The sequence below is a fragment of the Juglans regia genome, chromosome 12, assembly GCF_001411555.2.
Source record: "Juglans regia cultivar Chandler chromosome 12, Walnut 2.0, whole genome shotgun sequence".
NCBI lineage: Eukaryota > Viridiplantae > Streptophyta > Magnoliopsida > Fagales > Juglandaceae > Juglans > Juglans regia.
In genome coordinates, this window is record NC_049912.1 from 31,171,108 (window position 1) to 31,197,274 (window position 26,167).

At 35.4% G+C, this 26,167-nt stretch overlaps 3 protein-coding genes across 9 annotated transcripts; 1 reads left to right on the plus strand and 2 right to left on the minus strand.

The window, feature by feature from the left end:
* The first annotated feature begins 311 nt into the window (after positions 1-311).
* LOC109004752 (biotin carboxyl carrier protein of acetyl-CoA carboxylase) lies at positions 312-12,436 on the plus strand. Of its 2 annotated transcripts, XR_004797720.1 has the most exons (10): positions 312-537; positions 1,684-1,893; positions 2,441-2,508; positions 3,080-3,133; positions 4,678-4,935; positions 5,029-5,091; positions 5,241-5,309; positions 5,397-5,442; positions 6,111-6,225; positions 12,359-12,436. XR_004797720.1 is itself a non-coding variant. In XM_018983418.2 (9 exons), the coding sequence occupies exons 1-9, from the start codon at positions 504-506 to the stop codon at positions 6,170-6,172; spliced, it is 864 nt and encodes a 287-aa protein (XP_018838963.2). In that variant the 5' UTR covers positions 312-503; the 3' UTR covers positions 6,173-6,384. The 2 variants fall into 2 exon arrangements, 1 of the variants encoding a protein (XP_018838963.2); XM_018983418.2 differs by lacking the exon at positions 12,359-12,436 and having other exon boundaries at positions 6,111-6,384.
* LOC109004753 (kelch-like protein 3) lies at positions 10,960-18,088 on the minus strand. Of its 5 annotated transcripts, XM_018983423.2 has the most exons (12): positions 17,990-18,088; positions 17,087-17,259; positions 16,792-16,970; positions 16,513-16,671; positions 15,610-16,446; positions 15,448-15,525; positions 14,811-15,135; positions 14,520-14,719; positions 13,131-13,207; positions 11,877-11,978; positions 11,360-11,546; positions 10,960-11,270 (listed from the first exon to the last, which is right to left on the minus strand). In XM_018983423.2, exons 2-12 carry the CDS (start codon positions 17,256-17,258, stop codon positions 11,181-11,183), a joined length of 2,406 nt encoding a protein of 801 aa, XP_018838968.2. In that variant the 5' UTR covers position 17,259; positions 17,990-18,088; the 3' UTR covers positions 10,960-11,180. The 5 variants fall into 5 exon arrangements, with proteins under 5 accessions (XP_018838968.2, XP_018838967.2, XP_018838966.2 ...); XM_018983422.2 differs by having other exon boundaries at positions 15,448-15,519; positions 15,613-16,671; XM_018983421.2 differs by having other exon boundaries at positions 15,613-16,671.
* A 3,718-nt stretch (positions 18,089-21,806) lies between these two features.
* On the minus strand, positions 21,807-25,077 carry LOC109004754. 2 transcript variants are annotated; one of them, XR_001998358.2, is made up of 5 exons: positions 24,658-25,053; positions 23,356-23,425; positions 23,182-23,279; positions 22,568-22,624; positions 21,807-22,400 (listed from the first exon to the last, which is right to left on the minus strand). XR_001998358.2 is itself a non-coding variant. In XM_018983426.2 (4 exons), exons 1-3 carry the CDS (start codon positions 25,018-25,020, stop codon positions 23,227-23,229), a joined length of 486 nt encoding a protein of 161 aa, XP_018838971.1. In that variant the 5' UTR covers positions 25,021-25,077; the 3' UTR covers positions 21,807-22,624; positions 23,182-23,226. The 2 variants fall into 2 exon arrangements, 1 of the variants encoding a protein (XP_018838971.1); XM_018983426.2 differs by having other exon boundaries at positions 21,807-22,624; positions 24,658-25,077.
* Between the last annotated feature and the right edge of the window lie 1,090 nt (positions 25,078-26,167).

Sequence of the window (26,167 nt, forward strand, 5' to 3'; positions counted from 1 at the left end):
TTTGGCTCGATTACTTACATCCAAGTGCTTGAAAATGGATGGATGAAATAATATTTATTTAAGCCTGTGAGATTTCTCTTCAAGATTTTTTAAGGTATTATATGATATAAAATCCTTAAATCTCAACCACTCATTAAAAACTAAATAGGATATTGAAAGAGCATTGAATGATGGCCAACCTCTGGGTCTTAAGCCTAAAACGGCCGTGAAACCTTGTCGTTTCCAGCACACGCCCAGAGCTCAATCGCTTCCACGGTGCCGTCTAGCCAACGTAGACCAAAAGACAAAATAAACAGATAATAAAATAATGAAAAAAGGGCGAAGGGGTAGATGTAACGGACATTTCGAAGCTCAAGCTCGAAGCACTTCCAACTGCACTAAATCAGCCAATGCTCCTTTCTCAATAAAAGCCATTTCTCTTCTTCTCGATCTCCCCACTCCCCGCCGGACTTCGCTATATATTTTCCCTCTTCTTCCAACTCATCTATTTCGGTTTGTCTACCATGGAGTCCTCCGCTGTTCTCCGATCTTTTCACTGTAACTCTCTCTCTCTCTCTCTCTCTCTACACACACACATACATATTTGCGTTTGGGCGCACCGCTAGAGGTTTGCTTGATTTGACCTTGTGCTTAGTTTTTTCTTTGATTTCGGTCGTGTTTGGTCCGATGAAAAAAATGAGATACAAAGGACTTGAAAAATGCTTTCTATTTTGAAGGAATATCTATCGTATATTTATTGTAAACCTTTTCGCTTAGGAACTGAACCGAGCTATGATTTGTGATTCCAGATCGTATGAGCTCATCCATTTTGTGTTAGATATGGAAGTCTCAGGGATCTATTCTATTTATTTCAATTCAATGAAATTTTAGGATCTATCATATTCGAATTTGTCCTAGGACATGGAGTTTTGAAAATTTGAATTCATAGGTGCCGATATTGTGAATTTATTCTCTCCTTTTCCCCCCCTTGAGCCAAGTGCGTCCAAATTCACAGTCCTTCTTCTAACCTTTCGAGGTGAAAAAAAAATTGCGGTTCTGCGATCACATGAATTTATTGGTACTCTTGTTGCTATGATTTTTAACCTGCGGATAAATGGAGGGGATCCGATTATAAAGTTAAAAATCATAACAGGAGGAGGTGCGGGGTACAACCGTACAGGAACAAGTGTGTAGTGAGTAGAGAAGAGGACGAGATATTCTGAATTAGGTGACAAACTCTAGTTGTATTTTGTAGCTGCATTTAATGATTCAAGGAACGTGCTTTCATGTTTATTTTGAATGAATTAGGCACCTATAGATTCTTGATCCTAGGGTGGAATTCTCAAAATCTTAATGATTATTTCTAATTTAATTGTTTAATTTTTAATGTCTTAGCATTCTTGAAGTGAGAAAAAGAGCAATTGCATGCTTTTAATCATGTTTCTTTTCTTTTCTTTTTCCTTCATTTCTTTTAGTTTTCTTTTTTTTTCTTCATTCATTTCTTTCACTTTTTTTTTTTTTCAATATGAAATTCGCAGTGGGACTTAGAGCCTAGCGTTACATTACTTAATACTATAGGCATATAACATTTATATAATCACCTTGTATGATCCATTTTGCTTCAAGTATCATAGTTGAAACGATTTAGCTGTTATCGAAACTTGATCTGCACTCAAATGTTTATATATCTCTATTGAATTCCAGGTTCCGTAGGGACTACTTCACAGGTTCGCTCCTTACTTGAGAGGCCTAGTCCGGTACCTATATATAATGCCAGCTGGCCTATTCCAAGTAAATCGTGCAGCCAAGGATTGACAGTTAGTGGGAAGCTTGTTTTTTCATCTACAAAGCAGAAGGGAATGGTAGTACTATCTGCGAAGACGTCTGAAGCTATGGAAACATCTAAGTTTGATGGTGAGGTTCTTTCTTTATAGCCTAGAATTCTGTAGAGTTCATGTGAATCAGTACCATTGAAGTTCTGTTTTTCCTGTCTGTAGCAGACATAAAATGAAGTACAGGTTTAGCAGATGCACATTAAATATATAAATCATGCTTCTATCTCAGAAGAGTCAGAACCTACATTCTATTGGTTTGTACATGGCAAATGTTTCCACGTCAGTGTTTGTAATTAAATTTAGAAAAAAGGAAGAAGGTGTCAATCCATTTGTATTTGGACAATGGAAAAAGCTCAGTTCAGGCAACCATATGTCATTTTCACTATCTCTATGGTTCATCCTACATTCTGCTTTGCGCGAATCATTGTTGTTGTCTGAATGAAACTGCACTGTGTTGCTACTAAAGATAATGCTATCATCTAGAAAGCCGTTTGCCTTTGGGGTTTTATTCTTCTTCCAACGTGATACTGTCAGTCTGCATATTGTTATTCATAGTATTCTTGAAACAAGATGATTTCAAGATTTTTTTGTTTATGTATTTGGTGATGACGTGAGAGTTTCTTCAGATAGTGTTGTCAAAGGCTCATTGGAGGAGAAAGCTCCATTCAGTGCTACTTTTCCTAATGAATTAGAGGTGAGAATATATCTGAGTCTTACTAGTTTTTCCCTCTAGTTCTTCTGTTCATGTAGTGCAACTGAAAAATGAGAGATCTACAGAAATTAGCCATTATATTTCCATATATCCTTTGAAAAACATGTATTGTTTTATTACTTAGTTGTCCAAACAAATTGGAAAAAGTCATTTTTGTTAATAATTACTATTTTCAATCATGCTTTGAAGTGTGAAGCTCAAATGCTTCTAAGCTTGTTGATGTTGATACATGATGGCCTCCTACATGATTCTATCTATTCTTTGCACCTACCTCGTCGATTTTAATCTCATGATTCGACTTTTTACAAGGCTGAGTTCAAACTTCTCCAAATCTTTGTCGCTTTGAAAACACATGCTCGGGGCTCGGCCTGAGTCTGACTCTCCCAAGTGTTATTCTTAAACTTAGATCATGGTTAATTTTCCCTTAGGTATCTCTAGGTTGAGTATGACATTATATTGGTTGGCATTACTTACGAATCTTTCTACCTTATGTGTTGCATTCTTTCCTTCTTTTTAAAAATGTAACAGATGTTTAGCATTTTGAAATTATCAGGCACTGGTACTAGAGGTCTGTGACGAGACAGAAGTTGCTGAGCTGAAACTAAAGGTGAAATTCGATGCCCATGTTCAAATATCTGGCTTTCTTTCTCGTTCTCGTTCTCGTTCTCGTTCTTGTTCTTGTTCTTGTTCTTGTTGTTCTTCTTCTTTGTTGTGATTATGCGGTTGAAAATTGCATTAAATCATACATAAAGTGTTAGCAGCATCCTTGTGTGGGTGCTTCAGCATCATACTTGAAATCCTATGAGCAAGCTTTATTGGGCTCCTTTTAATCTTTACAATATGCCTTGTGCATGAAGTGAGCTTGAGGACCATGCCTCTGTGAATTTTATGCCAAATCCTTTTACTGATATGTCAGTTACGCTCCTATCCGTCCTATGTAGGGCTGTAATTGAGCCAAATGGAGCTGGTATTTTTATTGCCGACCTCAGCTCGAGCCAAAAAACTCTAGCTTGAGCTCCTATCCAATCTTTGTTCGAGCTCAACTTGGTGAGCTAAGTTTTCAACTCAAGCTTGAGCTTGAACTCGATCCAAAAGCGAGCTCAAGTCGAGCCGAGCTGTGCCGGAGTTGTTTATTTTTTAGTTTTTTAATAAAATCTAATAATTAAGAAATTAGTTTTTTAATGAAATGTTAATAATTACAACTAACAAGTAGACCCTTTATTAAATTAGAAAATTGTAAAAATTTATAAATAATTAATATGTAACTAATTGATATTTATCCATAATAACCATATATTATATGCCTACATAAATTACTAATACATATAGATAATATGATAATATATATCAACATTTCATATATGGTTCTTGCATACTAGTATATGAAATTATTAAATCTCATCGACTAACTATTGTACAAATTATAAAATAGCTATGAAGTATATTCAATATATAAGCATAAGTAATTAGGTTACATGCTATATATTTAATTATAAAAGGTGTTATGCTTATATTATTAACCAATATATATATATATATATGCGCGCGTGCGTGTGCATGTGTGCGCGTGCGCGTGTGTGTATATACATATTTATCAATATATGAATGAGTTTTAATTGAGTCGAGCTAACGAGTTGACTTGAGCATAAACAAGTGGGCCTAAACGAGTATTAACCGAGTCGAGTCGAGTATATGTCATTTACTAATCGAGTGGGTATCTGCTGTCACGGGCGAGCTTTTTTTTTCATGAGTCGAGCTCGATTCGAGTTTAACCGAGAGAGTATCAAGTAGGCTATCGAACAGACTGGTTCATTTACAGTCCTAGTCCCTTGCTTTGGAACTTTTAGCCCAAATAAAAGCCTGGGCACTGATCAGTACTTCAACTTGCGCACATTGGCCTCTGGCCCTCATAGATGACACAAATCATAATCCATTTTTGTGGCTCCTTTTCTGAGGAAAATGAGGCGAAACATAAAGATAACTAAAATGCAATGTTCATGATTTTAATCTCCTGGTAAATTTTGAACAGATCAACTCCTGACCGGAAGGTTGTGGTATTGTCTGTCTTAGAACATTGGCAGTTGCATGGTCGCATAGCATGTTTACTGCATTATCTCGTATGAAAATGGGTTATATGCTGCTCTTTAATAGGTTGGAGATTTTGAAATGCATCTGAAGCGGAACATTGGAGCCACAAAAGCTCCCATGTCTGGAATTTCACCGGTTATACCACCACCCATTCCAACTAAACCCATGGTTGAATCAGGACCAGTTGTCCCATCACCATCACCATCACCATCACCACCAAAAGCTTCCAGTCCATTTACAAATGTTTGCGAAGAGAAGTCTTCAAAGTTAGCAGCCCTAGAAGCTTCTGGAAGTGGATATGTCTTAGTATCATCCCCAACGGTATGTGGTGTTCTTGTGCTGTGTACTTTTCACGTTTCCATTTTTGGGGATGACATCTATTATATACTATCTGCCATCACTTTTTCCTGTTAGGTTGGGTCATTTAGAAGGGGCAGAACTGTGAAAGGGAAGAAGCAACCTCCTATTTGTAAAGAGGTATCTGTGCATGCATAGATTTTGTCTGTCAAACATCTTTTGTAGATCAAAAAGTTGTCAGATTTATCACTTATATGTAGCCAACAAGTGTAAGAAACACCACCTTGGCTCCAAACCTCAATTCCTTTTATTAATTATTGGATTTACAGGGTGATCTAATAAAGGAAGGACAAGTAATAGGATATTTGGATCAGTTTGGCACTGAACTTCCCGTGAAGGTGACTATTCGTCTTAATATCTTTAATTTTGGCAATTTCTTCATTATAAGTTATTGTAACGGTGATATCTTATGGTATGTTGAGCAGTCAGATAAGGCTGGAGAAGTATTAAAGCTCCTTTTTGATGATGGAGGTAAAATGTCTTTGATCTTTTTTATTTATAAGGTGATAATAATTTAATTGTCTTGAATCACTCTACACGTAAAGGGCAAATTTTAGTAGTGCATTTTTTTGCTCATGTTTAAAATGAATCAATGCCATTCTAAGTGCAGCCATAGAGGTTTAAAGGTTCATTACAATCCTTGATTAATAATGTACGTTATAGTAGTTACTTGCCCAAAACAAAAAGGTGATTACGGTTCATGATGATGAGTCGACAGTTTTGGTGTTATTACTTTACATGTAATTGCCAACAGATAACATAAGTGAATGGAAAACTATCTTCAGGCCAGCCATGCCCCTTGTCCCATAATAAAATAAATTTACAGTCTCGCTATACAAAACGTCATTGTTAACATATAAGATTAGTCGGTGAAATGAATATAGAATTTCCATGACGATGACTTTGGATTGCAAATATAAATAAATTCTCAAAATTTGGCCCTCAAGTATATACATAATTCCCTTCTGGAAGTGAGTGAGCAAAGCGATAACGAGCTTCTCGATGAAAGTATGTTTTGGACTATGAAGTTGATTCCCTAGTTCGAGTACATCAATAGATGTTGATGTACCAGGTTTATAGCATGAGCAGCCATTATGACTAACTAAACTGTTTGATTTAAACTTTGTCTGCTTTTGCAGAAGCTGTTGGTTACGGAGACCCTCTCATTGCTCTCTTGCCATCGTTTCATGGCATCGAGTGAGCTCTTCCGGATTAATGGTGATTCCCCAACGGAAATTATTATTTGGAGAGCTGGTGAGGCTTGAACTTCGCTTTTTTTTTTTTTTGTAGGTCATGCTATTCTTTCCACCTAAAGTAACTATGCTCTTGACGTTTCTTGCGATTTGTGCTGGATAGAGTTAAACTTTGTTGTTTGATGCATATGGAGGCAGATCAGATACCTTGAAAACCATAGGGGATGATTCGTTAGAGCAGGTTAACCGTAATTGAACCAAAAAAAAAGGGCATCACGTTCATTTTCGCCCTCCTTTCACGATGAAAGGGATATACAAACAAACCTAGTTCCAACCTCAACGCCGACATGTCACCACAGATCTTTTAGAAATATTGGTAAGAGCCATGAATTAAAGTTCAGGAACACAGTGGTAACCAAACTCAACAGTTCGTGTCCAATTAGTGCAACCAAATCCAGAAAAAAGCCTATCATAAGCCCATTGCTATGGTACATTTCTAATCCGCGGGAGACCAAAACTGGATGAAATAGACCGTAATAAATGTATTACTTGTACCATTTGCATATCTGGGTACATATATAAAACTGAAGGATTTGAATCTCCACGTTTTCCTATGTTTTTTAAGAGAACACAACTCCAAAATTTACCCAACGTATTGAGTGTATACCACTACCATAAGTGATAGGGTGAACACCGAATTCATAGCGGAATATTTCTACTATTCTTTGTGCAAATTAAATTGACAATTTAGAAAAAATAAACTAACAAACGGAATAAATAAAATCAAACAGCCCATAAGCAAGACTCCAAAATTTTAATGTTGAAAACTCTCCTATGCGAACGGATAACTCACGGGACCTAATCCAATTAAAATTCCTACTATCAACAATAATGGATTTATAGATTGTCTTCTACCAGTACATCAAGAACATCTATATTCTTGGTTCAACACATAATCATCACCATGCGAATGGATATCAATCAGAGTAATAAGAACAACCTCACTAAGTGGATATTTGCAGGAACCAACTGGAGAGGAATTTCAAGACTCGGCACCAACCAAAACGAAATTTCACCATCAGGAATAATATTTATTTTTTATTGGCACTGGGTGTCTAGAAACAACGTCCCAACTAATCTTTTTTTTTTTTTTTTTTAAGAAGAGCCGGTAGCTACCCACATAGCAGTCTCGTCCCAAGTTTATTAAAAAACCCTCACATATGACGAAGGAATACCGTGGTAACCAATAGAACATCAAAAATCATCCAAACCAATAACAAACTCAATTGAACCATAAACAAATACCAAAGCGCTCTAAACATGCCTAGAAACAAACTAAACCGAACCTATAGACCAACATCAAAATAAAAACCAAAGGAACTAGAGACGAATGTTAGGAAGTCCTACCTTATCTAACCGAATCATACCTTTGATATTCCTAGGTAAAGAACCAAAAGAATTAAATCTCATGTTGAAGCCTTATTCACCAAGACAAGCCAAGGCATCTGCTGGAGAATTCCCTTCTCTGAATTGGTGCTCAATGGAATATTCTAATCCTTGTAACTTTTCTAGCAACTCGTCTCAGTACTCCCATAAGTACCACACCGAGCACCTTTGACATTTTAACCAATGGACCACCAAACTGGAATCGCATTCTAAAATAATCTGTGTAAATCCCATCTCCTTACAAACACTCACACCCACACTTAAAGCACGAAGTTCAGCTTCATTATTAGTCTCATGCCCAAAATGAGTCGAGAAGGCCGACATAAAATTGCTTCATTATTAGTCTCATGCCCAAAATGAGTCGAGAAGGCCGACATAAAATTTCCAACCGAGTCGCGAATGAAACCCCCTCCACCACAATTACCTGGATTACCACGGCAACTGCCATCGACGTTCAATTTAACCCAGCCATTAGTCGGTTTCCTCCATCTAATTAAGCGCGGAGATCTTCTTGGGCTATAACTAAACAGCACCTCAAGAGCCTTGACAAGGAGTTTTCTACAAATGCACATTGGATAATTCAAGAAAAAAAAAATTTTCAGTCCGATAACCCCTAGAAATTGTTTGCACCCAAAGAGATTTGAACCTTAGACCTTGGGGGAGCATACCCCCAAGCCCAAGACCTTTATCACTTGAGCCAACCCCTAAGAATACCATAAGGAATGTACTAAGATTTTATTAAAATCAGACCACAAATGATCTCTCAAAACTCTGACAAAAGTATGAGAAAAAAGAGGACAAATTCTCTCTCATGGCACCGCGCTCCTCCCACTCTTTTATGTTTTTTTATCTACTGACATGCACGCACATCACTTTCTTTTAAAACACAAAACCTACCTTTTAAGTATACTAAAAATGCCACTTGGTTTAAGTGGCTCACGAATCCAATGATACCTCGCCTCAATGTGCTTGAATCTTGAATGAAAAGTTTATTCTTACTATATGGGTAACACTCAATCATATTATAGAATATCTTTCTCTTGTTTCTAACATAATTCTTCTAAGAACTTCATCCATAGCAACTCCTTACTAGCTTTGCGAAGGCATTATACTCTCAACCTATGTGGTTGACAAAACAACACATTTCTATAATTTGGGTTGTTATGACACAAATCTCCTTGAATAAATAATCAAATACCTTGAAATAGCCTTCCTGGAATCAATGTCTCTAGCCATATTTACATTGTAAATCCATGAAGCATAAGCCTACTATTTCCAAAGCACAAACATACCCTGAAAATACCTTTTGAGATACCTAAGAATGCACAAACACACCCTGAAAATACCTTTTGAGATACCTAAGAATTCATTTCACAACTGCCTCAATGTTCTTTGCCAAGATTAGAGAGGAATCAACTAACAACTCCAACATCATGAGCGATATCGGGTCTTGTGCACACCATGACATATATTAAAGCTACCCACAACTTATGCATAAGACACATTTTGCGTTTATTTCTTTTCTTTCTCGCTTGTAGGACTTTGCTTTGTAGAGGATGTGGATCTTCCTTCCCTAGCCATAATAAGAATAAGAGAACTCTTGCCTCTACATAGAATAATATGAAAAGAAGTTGTATCGATTACCCAAGTAGAATCCTGACAAACGACATTAGCATCAGTATCATCACAAACAATGAACACATCAGATTAGATGCAGCCGCTGTAATTTCTTCTTTTGCAATATGTTTTTCACAATTGTCTTTCAGTTGTTACTTTCTAAGCTTTCTGCACTATTTCTTCATATGCCCAAGTTTAACACAAGTGAAAATATTTTATCTATTTCTTGAAGTAGACTTCCCTCTTGACTTGTTACGATTGTTATTACCATGAGGTTTTCTGTTTTTACTCCTCCCTCAAAAAGCACCTTTAAATGAAAAGAAATACCATGTTATTTCTTTCTTGGCTCTTCATTGAACATATTATTTTTCACCATATTCAGTCATCATACCATTGGGAGATGAATTACTGAGAGACCCAACCAAAGTTTCCCAACTGTTTGGCAAGGAACTCAACGAAAGTGAAGCTTGCACCCATCATCCAAGACAAGCTTCATGTAGACAACTCATTTAACAATTTTTTAAAATTGTACAGATACTCCGCAAAAACTTTGTCCATCCATTTACATTAAATTCACAAGTCTTCTCATCACAAAGACTATGTTTTCTGTAGTCTTTCGCTCAAAAAGACTTTAATTTCATCCAAAGATTGTAACCATCTACACTTTGATAAACTCATTGTCTGATATGACTAAATCTTTACTGTTCAATTCTTCCTTTCTCATCAATTTTCCTTTCTAGTTTAACACCAGTCAAATCAATACAAAACATTCTCAATCCATGTCTTCCGAATTGAATAATTGGACAAAATGAGTTTAACCATGCTACCAAATGAATCCTCCATTTGATCCACAAACAATCAACACAAATAATCAACCAAACTCTAGTACCACTTTGATAGTAGGAACACCAAATATACAAGAATATTTTCTACCTTCTTTTTGCAAATTAAACTAACAATCTAGTAAAAATAAACCCACAAATTAAATAAAGAAAATCAAGCAAGACACCTAAAATTCTTACACAGATAATTCTCAAATACAAAAGGAAAAACCACAGATCTAATCTAATTAAAACTTCCACCATCAACAATAATAGGCTTACAAATTGTCTTCTCTAGAACAACCTCTAAAGCTTACCAGTAAATCCAGATTATTTATATTTTTGGTTCAACACATATCATTACCATGCAAGTGGATATCAATCAGAGTAGCAAGAAAGATCTCATCAAGTAGGTATTTGCAGTAAACAACTGGAGAGGAATTTCAAAAATCAGCACCAGTCAAAACGAAACTTTGGAAATAACATACTAAAATTTCATCAAAATCGGACTATAGATTATCTCTCAAAACTTTGATGGAAGTATGATGAAAAAAAAAAAGGGAAAAATTCTCTCTCACTTACGGCGCCGCACTCTTCCAACTATTTCTTTTCTGCTTTTTTCTACTCATACATGCACGTCACATCACTTCACTTCACTTTTTTATTAAAAAACACAATCTACCTTTGAAAATTGGAAAAAACTACTTAGTCCCCTCAATGTTACTACTCAAAGCTATCACTCGAGTATTTTAATTGTTTTAATTTTATTTTTTTTATTTAGTGATTAATGAAGTGACTATTAGTGAAATTATATATTTTTTTAATTTTTTCTTAATGGCTAAGGATAATGAAAAAATACTTAAAAGAAAATGATAGAAAAAAAGAACTATAAGTTTGAACTAGCAGTAAATGCTGGGCATCCCACTAGCACCATCCTTAAAAATTATTAAAATGCCACTAGGTTTAAATGGCTCACGTGGTGTTCCCCACCCAACAATAAGTAGGTTGAACTTTGTAAGAGTACTAACCGAAGTTATAGCCCACTACTCTTTAATATGAACACCGTTGAAAGGACAGACAGACAAGATTGAAAAGATTCACCCCTAACCTGTTGCTTTTCACTCCCTGGCATTTACATGACAACAGCAGAGAAAGTGCATCTTTTTCCAACGCCTCTAAGATTTGTCAATGTCCATCCATGTCCCTCCTTATAACATTCCACCTATCATCATATCAAACAAGATCCACAAAGAAGTCAGATATCCATGAAAAAAAGTTTAAAGGATATGCCATATGGATGCATTTGCATACCGTGTCCAATATTTCCTCATTTTCATTTAATCCCCCAATGACATACAGAGAATCTGCAATTACAACAGCACCAAAGCATCCCCTCGAACAAGTCAAGGATTCAACCGTCATCCACGAACCAGCACGAGGGTCAAAAACCTCAACAGATGAGACCATCCTATTTCCATCATGGCCGCCTACAGCATATCTGCAAACATAAATTTTCAGAGTATAAAGAACTCTTCAGATGCTAAAAGAAAAGCATATAACTCTGTTTTTATGAAGCAGTCTCTCTTAAATCTCTTCATTAAAAAAAAAAAACTTGTTAAGTTGCAAATTTACATAGTCAATTCCGAAAAAAGAAATCATGAATTAAGATTGCCTGTTAGTCATATAAAATGGCCGAGCACCTCCATGTGAATAACCAAAATGGTATTTCTTAAGATGGCATGCCTATCCATACAGAGTAACTTGAACCAAAATTCAACCTTTTCGCCCACCCCCTGCGCTCATGCCAGGGGGAAGGGGAGGAACTTACAGTTTCTCATTCAGAACAGACAATGAATGGCCCGATCTCTTCGTGGACATTTTCCCAAGTCTGGTCCACAAATGTTCTCGAGGATCAAATCTTTCTGCTGATCTGAGATAGGAGAGAAATTTCCGTCAAGAAAAATCAGGAAGAATTTCCTTCCACCATACACTTGACGTCTCCAAGAATACGTGCGCCATGATTTCAAATAAAAGAGGTGGTATTGTTATCTAGCTCAATTTTACTGGCTGTTTCTTTTTCTTTCTATTCTTTCTACCTCAACGACGTACATTGGGGGATTATCCCAGATTCCCAAGTGATATCATAATGAGACTCAAGAATTTCACTACATTACGTTGAAGCCACTTATGAAACGGGGTTGTCCTTGTTCAAAGCAGTTGAAAAAGAGCAATTTCTATAGCTCCTATAAATACCAGAACAGCTTGAAAATTCACTCATGGATTAATAATTTCCATGAACATTTTATGCAGGGAATCAGGATAGAAAGTACAAGAAACCACGAGTAAGGTAAATAGCTCAGGGCAGCATGTCATCACGCTGAAACATGGAAACATATCAGGGATTCAAAAGAGCTTGGCCCAAGAACAAAGCAGTTTACAACTGAAGAAAGAAACTGTGCCAATACCACTAATACACCCTCAAACAAAAGAAAAGGGAACGAAATAATTTCAAAAGGAAACAAACCGGAAATGCATTTTTTTAAAAATAACTTTTTCAAACCAAAATTAAAATTTTTGTTGCATTAAAGATACTCTAACTAAAAACTATAAAAACTTAAATTTTCAAATATTTTAAAAATAAACTTTTTTCTATAAAAAAAATAAACTCAATTTTAAAATATATCTTTTTTTTCTTAAATTTAAGTTTAACCTTTCGCCAAGAAAATAGATTTATTTTTTCAAGTTGCGGTTTTTAAATTTCTAACTATAATATTTATTTTTTCTTACCAAATGTGGCAACGCATGTAGGCCGCGGCGTTATAATTTATAAAGCCTCGTTAAAAAAACATGTTTCATGCACGGGCCGTCCGTCCCTGGACTGAAAAATAAAAAACTCGGCGGGTGCCCGCATAAACTCATTTGTCAGACACTGCTTCCCATTTTACTGGACATTATTTTAAGCAGGTCCACAGCAAACATAACGCAGTGAAGTGCCGTTGAACTCTATTAGCAGATAACAACTCATCCACCAGATAAATGAAGATTTTGGAAAAAGAAAATTGAAACCAAAATGGTATCTTACTTCAAGTAAACCTTTTCATTCCGTCCTCCAGTAACATAGATCGTGCCATTCATTTCTACTGCTGAAGCATCAAATCTCTGAGACCCACAAAAATAAAAAGCTAATAAGCAGTATTCTTAGTTGGATGAACAAAAATCGTTAAAACATATTCCAAAATCTCATATTTTTTTAAAACACAGATGATGGATATGGGGGCGGTATATGAATCCATGGGGCGGTATATGATATCTGTCAGAGAAGCACTCTTTTCAAACACAGTAGACGTTACGTTAATATAGCTTGTTCATATAAGATGGAGGGGGTGTTTGAATCGGTGCAAGATGTTTGGAGTTCCATTAAATACTGGTTGGTGATTGCAGGGAACAAAAGTCTTCTTCAGGTTTAAGCTGCCGAGATGAGGAGATTTTGCAGGGTTAGTCAAATGGGTTCCTCCTTCCTTGGATTGGGTTAACTTAATGTCAATGGCAGTTCGATAGGGAGCGCAGGTTCTTTCAGTGCCGGTGGCGTAATTCGTGATCATAGGGGGAGTTGATCTCTGGTTTTTCTATCTTCATTGGTATTCAGTCGAATAATGTTGCTGAGTTTATGGGTCTTTTTCAAGGTCTTCGACTGATGAGTTTTTTGGGTTTTAAAAATGTGGAGATTGAGATGGATTCTATGTTGGTGATTGACTGGTTGAGTAAGAAGAGATGTGGCCTCTGGTAAAAGATTACTGGGAGGAAGCTCTGAATCTGTTGGAGCGTCTCTGTTTTTGGGTTTGGCATATTTTTAGGAAAATTAATCCCTTAGCTGATGGTCTTGCTCGTCTTGGTGCTTCAGGGGCATGCAAGGTTTGGAATCAACATTTAGAGTTGCCAAGCATCTTCGTTGTTTGTATCGGTTGGATAAGGGGGGTTGTGCTTTTCTTCGTTTCTAAGATTTAGAGCAAATGTCTTTAATTGGCTGTTATTTCTTTGATTTTAAGATGTTTTGTGAAGCTCACGTTCTTTATTTGTAACCACGGATTCTCCGCAGCCTTTATGAGGATGAATAATAATAAGGCCTGACCTCCATCTTTTTAAAAAAAAAAAAAATGTGAGGCCTCACATGAAAACTATTCATCTTCTACAAAAATTCAAAATTTTACCAGCACATGTGCGCATGTCCACACAACCACACATGCATATATTGACGTTTTAAAATGCATGGAACAAATGGCAGTTTCATTAAAACACAACATGCTAAATTGATGATCTTCCAATATCCTTGCTTAGTTCTGCCTAAGGAAAGTACCATCAATTCTTAATTTGCTTTTAGTTTGTTTATCATGTCATTATCCTGGTCCAAGCAAACTTAATACTTAATTAAACACAAAACAAGTTGTAGCACATAAGAGTTGTTAGGACGTACCTTGCATCGCATTGACTGAACAGGGATCCACCTTCCTACGTATGGATCAAACATTTCCACCTCTGAGAAACATTGAACTCCATTTCCACCACCAATTGCAAAAATTTTCTGATTTAGAGAAATTCCAGCTAGTCTTCCTTTCTTTTGATTAAGTGAAGGTCTACTAACCCACTGATTGCTTATTGGGTTGTATGATTCAACTTTATATAAGAACGTCACGGTGTCATTGCCTTGCCAGTAAAGCAACTAGTTGTACAAATTAAGTAAAAAAGAAACTCTGATGACTGTTACCTGTATCATACCACCAATTATTATATACACCACCAAACAAGTAGAGGTCACCATTTAGCTCTGCTGCTGAGGCATGTGAACGTATGAAATTCATTGGATTAAGGGATTCCATAAGATCACGAGAAGGAGAATAACACCCCAAAGCTGATGACCACAGAGACCCATCATATCCTCCAACAATAAGCACTTTCACATCAAGGTCTGAACAAGGTTCATCACTTGATTCGTATTCTTTTTCAGTAACTAATCCAGTTCTAGGAAATGGCCCACATTCCAAAATCTTGTATTGATCGTTTAAACTTCGAAGTCCTCTTCTTGATTCAATCTAAATTGCCAATTCAATCAGGCATATTCAAAATCATTGCAAGGAAGATCCAGATATTCAAAAAACATATATATGGCAATGCAAGATATTATTGTAGTTGCCATTTTGCTCATGAAAATTCTTTAGGAAACTAAGCAAGAGATGTTTTTCTTAAACCATAAAAAAATATATATATATATATATACATAACTAGCTGGACATTTGGCAGATTAAGACAGCCACCTAGAAAGAAGTCAAATATAAATGGCTATGCTCAAAATAACAGTAGAAAAATGAAGAGCTGAGAATAACAATATGGGATGAGAGACGTACCAGAGCCTGCTCCAAAGAAATGATTTTTTGAACTTGTTTTAGATGAGATAACTTCAACTCCCTAACTTCTTGCTGTAACTTTATACCAGACATGATACATGGTTAAAAGGGTGATTAGATAAACATGCACCTAAAATAAAGAGTACAGTGAACAGTATCAACTACCTCAGCCACAGCAGACTCAAGTTTGGAGGATTTCGATTCTAAAACAATTGGTGGTGCTTCTGGAAAGCAAATATCATCTGATGCCATCCCGCATTTCCCCTTTACTTCCCCACGCTTATGCTTTGATGACATCTCCTTTGTCATGACTGAAAATGAGGAGCATTCATGCCATTCACCAGTCGGTCTGAAGTGTATATTTTCCTTGCAACCTATTTCTGCTGCACACTCATCCGTACAAACTTTTGAAAACGTAACGTCTATGTCCAAACAAGGTGCATCACATGAAGAGCTCAATCGCATATTGGGCTCAAACAAATAAGAATCTGAAGTTGCAGTCTCGAAGTCTTCACCTTCCCATCTTTGATCAGCAGCAGGTAAATTTTCATCCGAAGAACTTGCTCCCGTTGCAACAGGGCAGTACACTACCTTACTACTTGGCTTCAATCCTATGAGTTGTTCATCATGCCTTACTGAATCATCTGCAGGAGCTTCCGGAAGATTACTTCTGCCATCCAAACAAGGTGCAATACATGGAAGGTTCAGCTCTAAAGCTGTTGCCATAAAATCTAAGGCTTCATTCCCTACAGTAGAAGTGTCTGAGCTTTCAAACAAGGCACTCCACTTCTTTTGTGGAAAGGAAAGCTCTGCACATCTCGCCACAGAAGCATAAGTTCGTTGATGTTCTCCTGGTTCCTCATCCTTTACTGTAACATTTTCGCCAATTAGAGTTCCTATGCCAAACAGACCAGGAGCATCGTAGCATTGCCATTCTGCACTGACCTGGTCTGGATGAGCATCCCATTCTGATGCAGGTGTCTCAGTGCAGCCAATTTCCTGTACAGATGAAGCTTTGAATACACTATTCCCCTTATGTGTATTGCCTGGGATGGAAGTACTCACAGTAAGTGGCGAAGCTGAAAACAATGAGATCAAGTCTTTTGTTTGATCACGGTCTAGTTCAAACCAAAACAGTCTTGGTTCATAGTAGTTACTAGAAATTACAGTTCTGAACTGGTCTTCTAGCAATGGATGGCACGGCATCAGGATTCGAATCTTGACCTTAAAGCAAAAAAAGCTTAAAATATGTGAGCTCCATTTATTTCACTTTGATACGGTAAACCGACAAATCAAACAATCACAAAGCAGCAACGGTATAGAGTGGAATATCGCAATCGATACCTGTGCAGGAAATGGAGTATCTGAACCGTCTTGAGTCCACCCATAAGGTCTAATATCCAACTGTCCCTGGCTTGCAGCCTCGAAGATACCATGAAGTTTCCTATCGCTGTAATTGAATAAGAAAAGCGGCAAACCAATGCTGACATTCTTTACATACGAGAAATGTGGACGCGGCAATCCTGTTCAAGAATTTGAATAATTCTATATAAGTATGAATCGAATAGTATGCACAAAGAACTTGCTACAAAGAGACAAAAGTATCCATGCAAAAAATACGACATAGTATTCGACTAACCAAACAACTGTTCAGAATAACATTCTTCGATTGTGTTATTCTTGCAACCAAAGATAACTCCACCTAGGTCGCTCTTCCTTAGATTCCTAGCAGGAGCACTGCAATTCGTCGTCCACGGAGTTTGAGATTTATCCGGAAAATTGTATTTCTTTGACTTCCTCCTCCTGTTCATTCTGTCAATCCAGAAAATTGCGTTACTAACGAGTCCTATGCCGTAAATTTCAGTAAATTGAGACGGTAACAGATGACAGGGAAGGGACTGCTTTGCTTGAAGTAGCACTTCCAAAAACTACAGCTGTGTTCCGGCGCAAAAAAATTAAGAGCTAAGAAATCTATAACCAAAAAAAAGGGGGCTAGGCAAGTATTTAACATGCTCAGTAGGATAAATTACGCTAGAATAATAGCAATGATACGAAATCAATCGATCTAGATGAATATTTCAGGAGGACTTTTAGAACACCGACGTATATGACAATTAAGTGTAGGAATTTCACAACATAAACTTTCAAAAACTCAGTGAAATCACTTTCTTGAAAATATTATAAACCTTTTTTTTAACCATTCAGGATCATGATAGATCATCGGGTCAATTATATTGATTAATTCAGGTAGCGACAGTCAATACTTCGAAGTCGACAAATGATGAGGCATGAATAACAAGATCAGCAACTCTAGGTTATAAAAACTTATCAAAAACAAATTGATACATGCACATGTAGTTTTTATAAGATACAGATATAATAATAATAATAATAATAATAATGATAATAATAATAGGTTTAAATGCTCTTCGTTATACGCTAATACTATTCATTGGAAATGTACCAAAAACGAAGAACAAGATAAAAGCGAAAAAAAAAAGAGAGCGGCATTTTCATCTCCGAGTAAACGTTGTTTCCTCACCTTCGAGAGATGAAAGAATTACGGCAGTTCCTGTGCTTGTTTCTCGGGAAGTTTCAGAGGAGAAGAAGTTTCAAGAGTCGAGAAAGTGAGAAAATAAGAGAAAAGGGAGGGAGAGAGAGAGAGTGGGGGGATGACAGGATGTGATGTGATGTGATGATACGCCTGAAAACTGAAACGGACAGTGAGCGGACAGTGAGAGTTGGTGATTTTACTGATTGATTCAGAGAGGTGAGAGAGAGGCTACACTCGAAAGAAAGCCTACGTGTATGTGAGCGGTAAGACGGGAGTTAATTAATGCCCGAAGCGGGAAGAGAGCAGGCCGATGGTATTCATTTCCGTTTCAGGGTACGATACTACGATTGAGATAGATATTCAGGAAGGAATACTGAAGCCGTATCAGTGTTTTGTTTGTTAGTTTATTTTGGCATATGCTCCATCGTCTCCCCCTATATAGCCTATAGTAGCCGCAATCCCATTTTGATTTCGAATCTTTTGTCTTGTTTTTTTGTTCTTCCGAGCGTGTACGTACCGTCCCATCGTTACTAAAGCTTATTCATCATGCCCATGTAGAGATGGGATGCACTTTTTTTTCTTTTTTTATTAATTTTATCATGCCCATACCGGATTATATAACACATCGGTTATGTATTAACTTGTCTTTGAACTAGTTTATTCTATAACATATCATTTTAAAACGTTGAAATAGCTATCATCGCGATTTTAATTCGGATAAATTATATTTTGAACCTCGATATTATTTTATTTAATTTAGCTTGCAAAAAAAGTTATTACAAGAAATAACAGATTTCATTATAAACTATCGAATTTTGATTTTTTTTTTTTTTTTTTGGCCTTTGTCGGGGTGATTTTGCAGCGAGGTTGATTTTGTTTGCGAGTTTGGTATGTTCATGCCTCTCATATTTTGCTGTTATTCGGGGCTCATTAAGGATTAAAATTAAAAAATTAAATAAAATATTGTTATAATATTATTTTTATATTAAAATTTAAAAATATTAGATTTTTTATTTTATTTTATATTAAAAGTTAAAAAAATTATAATAATTAAATAAAATAATATGAGATAATAATTTTTTAAAAAAACTTATTAATCGTGACATCCTTACTGCCAGTACTAGAGTCAACCCTCACCAGTCAAATACCAACGCTCACCAACATAACATAGCATTGGCAATATTAACCATTAAGAGTATTAGTATTTGATTTATTATTTTTATTTTTAAAATTTAATAAAAAGTATATATTTTTTATAAATTTAAAATCTCTCTATCCATAATTTTATATTGAATTAGTTATTAGATTTATCAAAATAATAATATAATATTATTTTATTAATAATAACATTTTAATTTTCAATTTAAATATATTGTGGCTCAAAATTGAAAAATAATAATTTAAATAAATAAAATAATAGTTATAGAGTATGAATAGTGAGTTTTCAAATTTAAAGATGAAAAAAAATATATTGTTACTAAAATCTTGACATTTAAGCATATAGTGAATCTAATATCAAGATTTTAAAACTAAAATATCAAATTTTAAAGATTCAATGCTAGTGCTCTATATCTAGCATAGACTCCGTATATTAATCAAGGATAATGCTACAGCTCTCAACTCTAGCATGTATTTTTATGTATTATTTTTAAAATTGATTTTTATATAGATATTTTTAACACTTTTAAATATTTTTAAAAAATAAAATAAATTTAAAACATCATTAAAAACGCTTCTTTAATTAGAAAGTTAACAAAAATCATTAAAAAATACTTATTTAATCATGAAATAAAATAAAAAAATCATAAAAAATAATTTTTTATTTTATTTCATGATTAATAAAATATTTTTTAATAATATTGTAATTTTTTTTTTATTTTTTTAAAATATTTAAAAGTGTTAAAAAAATCTATATAAAAAATAATTAAAAAAACATAAAAATACATATTAGAGCTCTAGCAGGAGCCTCAGCTGGAGCTCTAGAATTATTAATTAATCAATAAAGAATTTTAATTAAAAAATAATTTATAATGAAAAGATTTTAATTAAAAAAAAACAATTTATAATAAAAGAATTTTAATTAACAACATTTTTGTATCAATATCTCAAAATCAATATCTCAAAATCAGCAACTTTCAGTATCAGTCAAGCGCTATAGTACGTCAGAGCTAATTTTACACAATAAAATAATATTTGATCCTGCCACAGTAACTAGCCAAATTTAAAATATCAGATGGATTTATTTTAGCTCAAAGCTCAATGTTTTAAGCTTTGACCGGTTAAATATAGATTAATTTTAACAATTTTAGCCATAATTTGATGTGCAACTTGCCAGTGCTCTTATAGAGCATTAACATTGGATTAGCTATCCTATTCTTTAAATTTTGACTAATATGTAACTTTTTCACCTTTAGCTAATCATTCAAAACTTGAAGTCTATATTGGATTAATCATCACACTCTCTATAATAATAAAATATTATTATTTTTTATTATTTATATTTTATTATTAATTTTTATTTTATTTTCATAATCTTTAATAACTTCCAACAAATCATATTCATTTTTATTTTCACAATCTAACAATCTATAATATAATAATCTCATATATATATAGATAGTAAAATCTCATATGAATAAAAATCTCATATCTATAATATAATAATCTTAAAAAATACTTTTAGACTTGCTATAATTCTTTTCATATTTGAAAAGAAAAATGATTTTACTGTAGCATATAGTTTGGATGAAAACAATTTAGCTAATTCAACGTGGAGCAAATATGGATTATGTTTGTTAAATTTGAAGATGAAAAGGCATTTGGCTAATCCAATGACAATGCTCTTACGCAATCGAGAAAATTTTGTGCCCAGTCTTTGGTTGACATTATCTCGCGTTTTAATTTGTAATTCTGCACTGATGGGTGGACCTGGACTGCAAACTCGGGAGGGAGAGGCTGACGCAGCCCCTTTTGAAATACCAGAAGAGCAATGTTACACAACATCTCCAACCTCCACACACCACCTTTTTTTTAAATCTTTATATTTTTTAATATTTTCTCAAATTTTTTTTTTGAGTTTATTCTATTTAAAATAATTTTATTTTTCTATTCATTATTCATATATTAAAAATTTGATGAAAGAAAAAAATAATAAAATTTAAAAAATATGTTGTGTATGAAAGATAGAAGGTTATGTAGATTTTTTCATACCAGAATCTCCCAATCATGCTAGATTGAGATGCAGCAAGTTAGCAACACAGAAGACGCCAACGTAGATGAAACCAAGAATAAATTTTCACAATTTTATTTGAATAAATATTATTAAAATATAATTTTTTAATATTAATTTAAAAAATATTAAAATATTAAAAAATTAAATTATTTATTATATTTTATGTAAAAATTTAAAAAAATTATAATAAATAAATGAGATGAGAGAAATTGCATTGTGTAACCAAACAAGACATCTAATTTGAGATTTTACCATTTGAGAGAGATGAAAGAGAGCATTATCGTTGCTATGCTTTATATACATAGTGACTTTTGTGGTATAGTCGTGGATCGGATCTCCATTTCTAACAAGAGTAGTGCTAGGCTACAGTCCAACATTGACCATTGGACATGTCACCTAGTACAAATTTATCTTCTCATTTTATTTCAATTTTTTTATTCATATTTTTTCAAAAAATATTAATACACTAATAATTACTTCATTAACTATTAAAGAAAAAAAATTATATATATATATATATATATATATATATATATATATATATACACGAGGTATCAAAGTAGCATTTTCCTTCTAACAATATCCTGTCAGATTAAAAGCTCCGGTGATGGATTTTCCCTCAGGAGTGCGATTAGGCAGCTCAGCCTGCCAACGGTGCGAGTTAGAAATTGGCTTCTTGCAGCCTCGTTATAATGTTCTTAGCAGGACATTCCCAGCAGCTGTAGTCGCTTTAGTAGATGATTCTAAATTAATGGTAATTTGAGTAAGCCATGCATATGTTTCACTTGTTCTTTCAGAGTTTTAAGCCTCTCTACCCTAAACCTCTATTACGTATGACAACAGTGGGAAAAACAAGATCGAGCTAATTAGCGAGTTAGCCGCTGGGCCTCATCAAATCCTGAGAAGCCATGGGAATGGAGAAAGGAGATGCCAAGGTAGATGAAATTGCCCTCACCAGACGAGCTCGAGTTCCTTGTGTAAAGAGGCTTCCTTGCTTTTACTTACGTTAGGGCTCTCTTATGCATTTAAAGTAAACTTTATATATCCTCGTTATGGTAGGCAGTTACTACAATGGATACCGAGCAAGTCCATTCAAAAATTTCACCCACCACATCGTGTAATAATTTTTGCAACTTTGTCATTTAGGATCAACATCAGCCTCATTAACTGTAAAATTGCAACAAAATACGCCATGAGTGTGGAAATGCTAAATAAAGGACGAAACCGAAATGGAATGAAGGTATATCTACGCAACCTTAAGTCAATATATAAATACGTAACATACACAGAGAGAGAGAGAGAGAGAGAGAGAGAGAGAGAGCACCAAAATCAACCTTTAGACTGTCAATTAAACCTGGTTAGCTTGGAACTTGTCACAACCCAGGAATTCACTGCAAAAGACGAGTCCATATAACATTCACATTACACGGTTAGCTCAAGAACCATGCAGGAGACTCAACGAGAATAGAAACAAATAATATGCTTGATAACGCATAGAAAATTGAATTTTAGTGGCTTAGAGCAACCCTTGTCTAACAAAATCACCTCTGTTGGTGATACAGGAAGAGTGTGCAAATAACGAGGGCAATTAAAGAGGTGAGATGAATATAGAAAAATGACCATTCTTAAATCAGCAGGCTCATGAAAGGGAGACGCCTGACAGTCAAAAAAGGCTAACAAATTAAGTCTGTCAACAGTGACGGTAACAACGTTCAGCAGTTCATGCAGATATTGTGTTATTCTCCTCACTAAACTTGTCCAATGACTGTATCTTTCACTTGTAGATCTGAGATATCTAATCTAGACATATGAGAGACAATAATTCTTTTTCCAGTATGCTAAGAATATAGAAAAGCAGTTTTCTTAATACAGCATTAGAGATATGAAACTAGAGCTAAACCAAGAAGCTTTATCAAAGAGGAAGAGGAATGCCAGGGAGACAACTTACGTTTTCAGTTTCCACTGGCACGTTGAACAGAAAATCACCTTTGACTTATTTTTCATCACCCTTCAATCCATCCGAATCTGAGTCACTTGCATTGTAACCTAAAAGAAACCAAATGCTCATCAATTATGGAAGCAAGGCCATACCATACCAATAACCAAGCCAGATAGAGAATACCTGGTTGTTTGTCGCTTACGTTCCAAACTAAAACCCGACTTTTTGAAGCTCTATTAATCCAAGTGTGTCCCTTTATAACCAATGTATAATATATTATTTCAGTCGTCACAAGTTAACAACCAACAATGAAATAGTACAACTTCCACAATAAAGCAGAAAAATAAACACAATAAAATTAATCGTAGCTCAGTACTCCAACTACAGGTTAGAAAAACCAGCCTACCCCAAAATCCACTAGGATTGTAAAGAGCACTGTAGAATGCTGATAAATGCTCTCTTGTAATTCAATTTGCCCGCCACTAATCTGCTATTCTTCCCTGCTCCCTGCCCTGCTTCTCTCTTTAAGCTAGCTGCTTTGCTGTACCGTGAGAAGGAAGATGACCCAGCAGGCAACTAGTTACGCTCACTCCACCTATGGAGTTCACCTAAGCCAAACAAAGTATACTCTTGAATTCTCTCTCATTCCATCCTGCGCTACGCCTATATCTCCAGATACCAACTCAATTTGTAGGAATTGAGAGCTGGAGATGAACGAACTTCATCTTGGCTACCAGGGCAAAGGTCCTCATAATCTATCCCGTATGTTTGAGTAAAGCCTCTGGCCACTAGCATGACCTTTTTCTTGAACTTCTTGAAGTCAAGCCTCACTCCTTTTGGCACCGTTACAGATACCAAAATAATTGGAAAAGGCTGGATTCAATTGTCAAATACTCCATCGAAAATAGGACTGACTAGGCATTTAAGCCCTAGCACATGGTTTGATAAAAAAAGAGTAAAATAAGAACCAATATAAAAAGAAAAATGCTAAATATATTTAAGAAAAACTCAGAAAAAGATTAATTTTCTACGTGCGTTAAAAGTCATAAAATTTAAAATTCAAAATTTAAACTAAAAAAAAAAACTAACAAAATGTTGAACTGAGTTGAGTAAGCACTACTCATATAACAAACAACTACCAATTCCTATGAACCTGACACAACCACTTATAAGTTAAACAACCAAATATGCTAGATAGTATTCAAAATGTCAATTTTCTTTCCATTTTTCTCGACAACAACCATAAAAGATTCTAAAATTTACATTAAACCACAGTATAATAATTTAGAACCCCAACGAAGTGAATGTAATAAACCCAGGAACATAAAATAAAAAAGAAAACAAGAGAGAGAGAGAGAGAGAGAGAGAGAGAGAGAGAACAAGAGAAATGCGTGTTACATAGGATTCAAATTGCATTGAGCAACAGCTGCAAGAATTTAATAAAAACTAACAAACAAAAATAAGAGATAAGAAGTCGAGGTAGACCTTTCGAGGGTCTCTGGAGACACCATAGCCACTGTAGTACATCTGGCCGACAAGGACCTGCATAGCGCTATCACCGGCCTTGGCCTCCTTGAGCGCGTCCTGGAACCATCGCTTCGCACAGTCCGAGACGACCTGGGCCAGCGGCATCCGAATTTGACTCTGCTGCCCCTCTGAGCTCTCCATCAACTTCTGCTCTTTTACTCGATCTGAGTCGACTCGAACAAACCTGGGTTTCCCTGTTTCTGGGGACGATGCCCGGATCCGTGATATGGATTTCACGCGTTTAGGCGTTTGGAGTCTGGCCGGGGTGATAATTTTGGTCAATTGTTGGAGGCTTGTCGTCGAAGGAAGTGATTTTCCCATAAAACAAACAGAGAGAAGAAGAGAGGGTGAAAATAAAATATTTAATACTGATAAGGGGGCAGTGGAAAAGTACGTGTGTATCACTGAATTGGTTTTCTAATTCTGGGTGTACTGGCCCACTGGGTTGGCAGTCTTATGACTCTTATCTGGGTTTAATGGAAGAGCTCGGAGATCTTTGAGGGCCCTATGGGGCCGCTCACTGGTCCGGCCTCCGCATGGGCTGCTGGAGACGGGGCTCGATCTGGGCCTAAGTCCGCATTTACCCCATCCGTCCAGCTTATACATAACAAGCCTTTTTTTAGTTAGGTTTTATTTTTTAAAATAAAAATCGTCATTTTATATTTGGTTTTATTTCAAACTCCTTTCTCCTCTTGACCCCTTCTCTCTCTCTTCCTCTATTTTGACGTCTGCCGTCGTTGGCTCTCTCTCTCTCTCCCCCCTCTCGTCGTCCATGGCCCTGCAGCCCCAGTTGTCTCTCTACGTTATTTTTTGGATTTTGGTTTTGTTTTTCGATTACTTTTGGGTGGTGGGGGCTTTGTTTACCCGTATATGGGACCGTGGAATCCGCCTCCTAGACTCATTTATAATTGAAGAAAATCGTGATTATTAAAAAAAAAAAAAAAATTGTGGGTACAAAAATTTCTTAATTAAGCTAAATATTTCATACATATACAAACTAAAATTTCTATAACCATGCAAAAAATTACAAGTACCGATTAAAGGCTAAAGCAATCAATTCAATCGAAGATAATCAGCAAAACAAACTGTATCAATACATCAGCTCTACAAATCATTGCCTAAACTGAGATAAACTCATGTAGTCAAGCCTATATTCACCCAAGGGCTTTTCAGGAAGATAGGAGGCCAAAAAATATGTAACTGAAACACCATCAACTCCTGCTTAATTAGCTAGACAATCAGCCATAAAGTTACTTTCCCTATAAGGATATATATATATATATATATATATATATATATATATATAAATATATTGAAATGAAAGGAATTTCATTGCTCCAATATCAATCCATACATGGTTTGTCTAGTAAAATAACAGACATCACTTCTGGAGGGCCTTCTTCAAGCCAAACGGACTCATTTTCTAAAGACATGCCTAATTTTGTAGCAACATGTGCTGCCTTGTTGC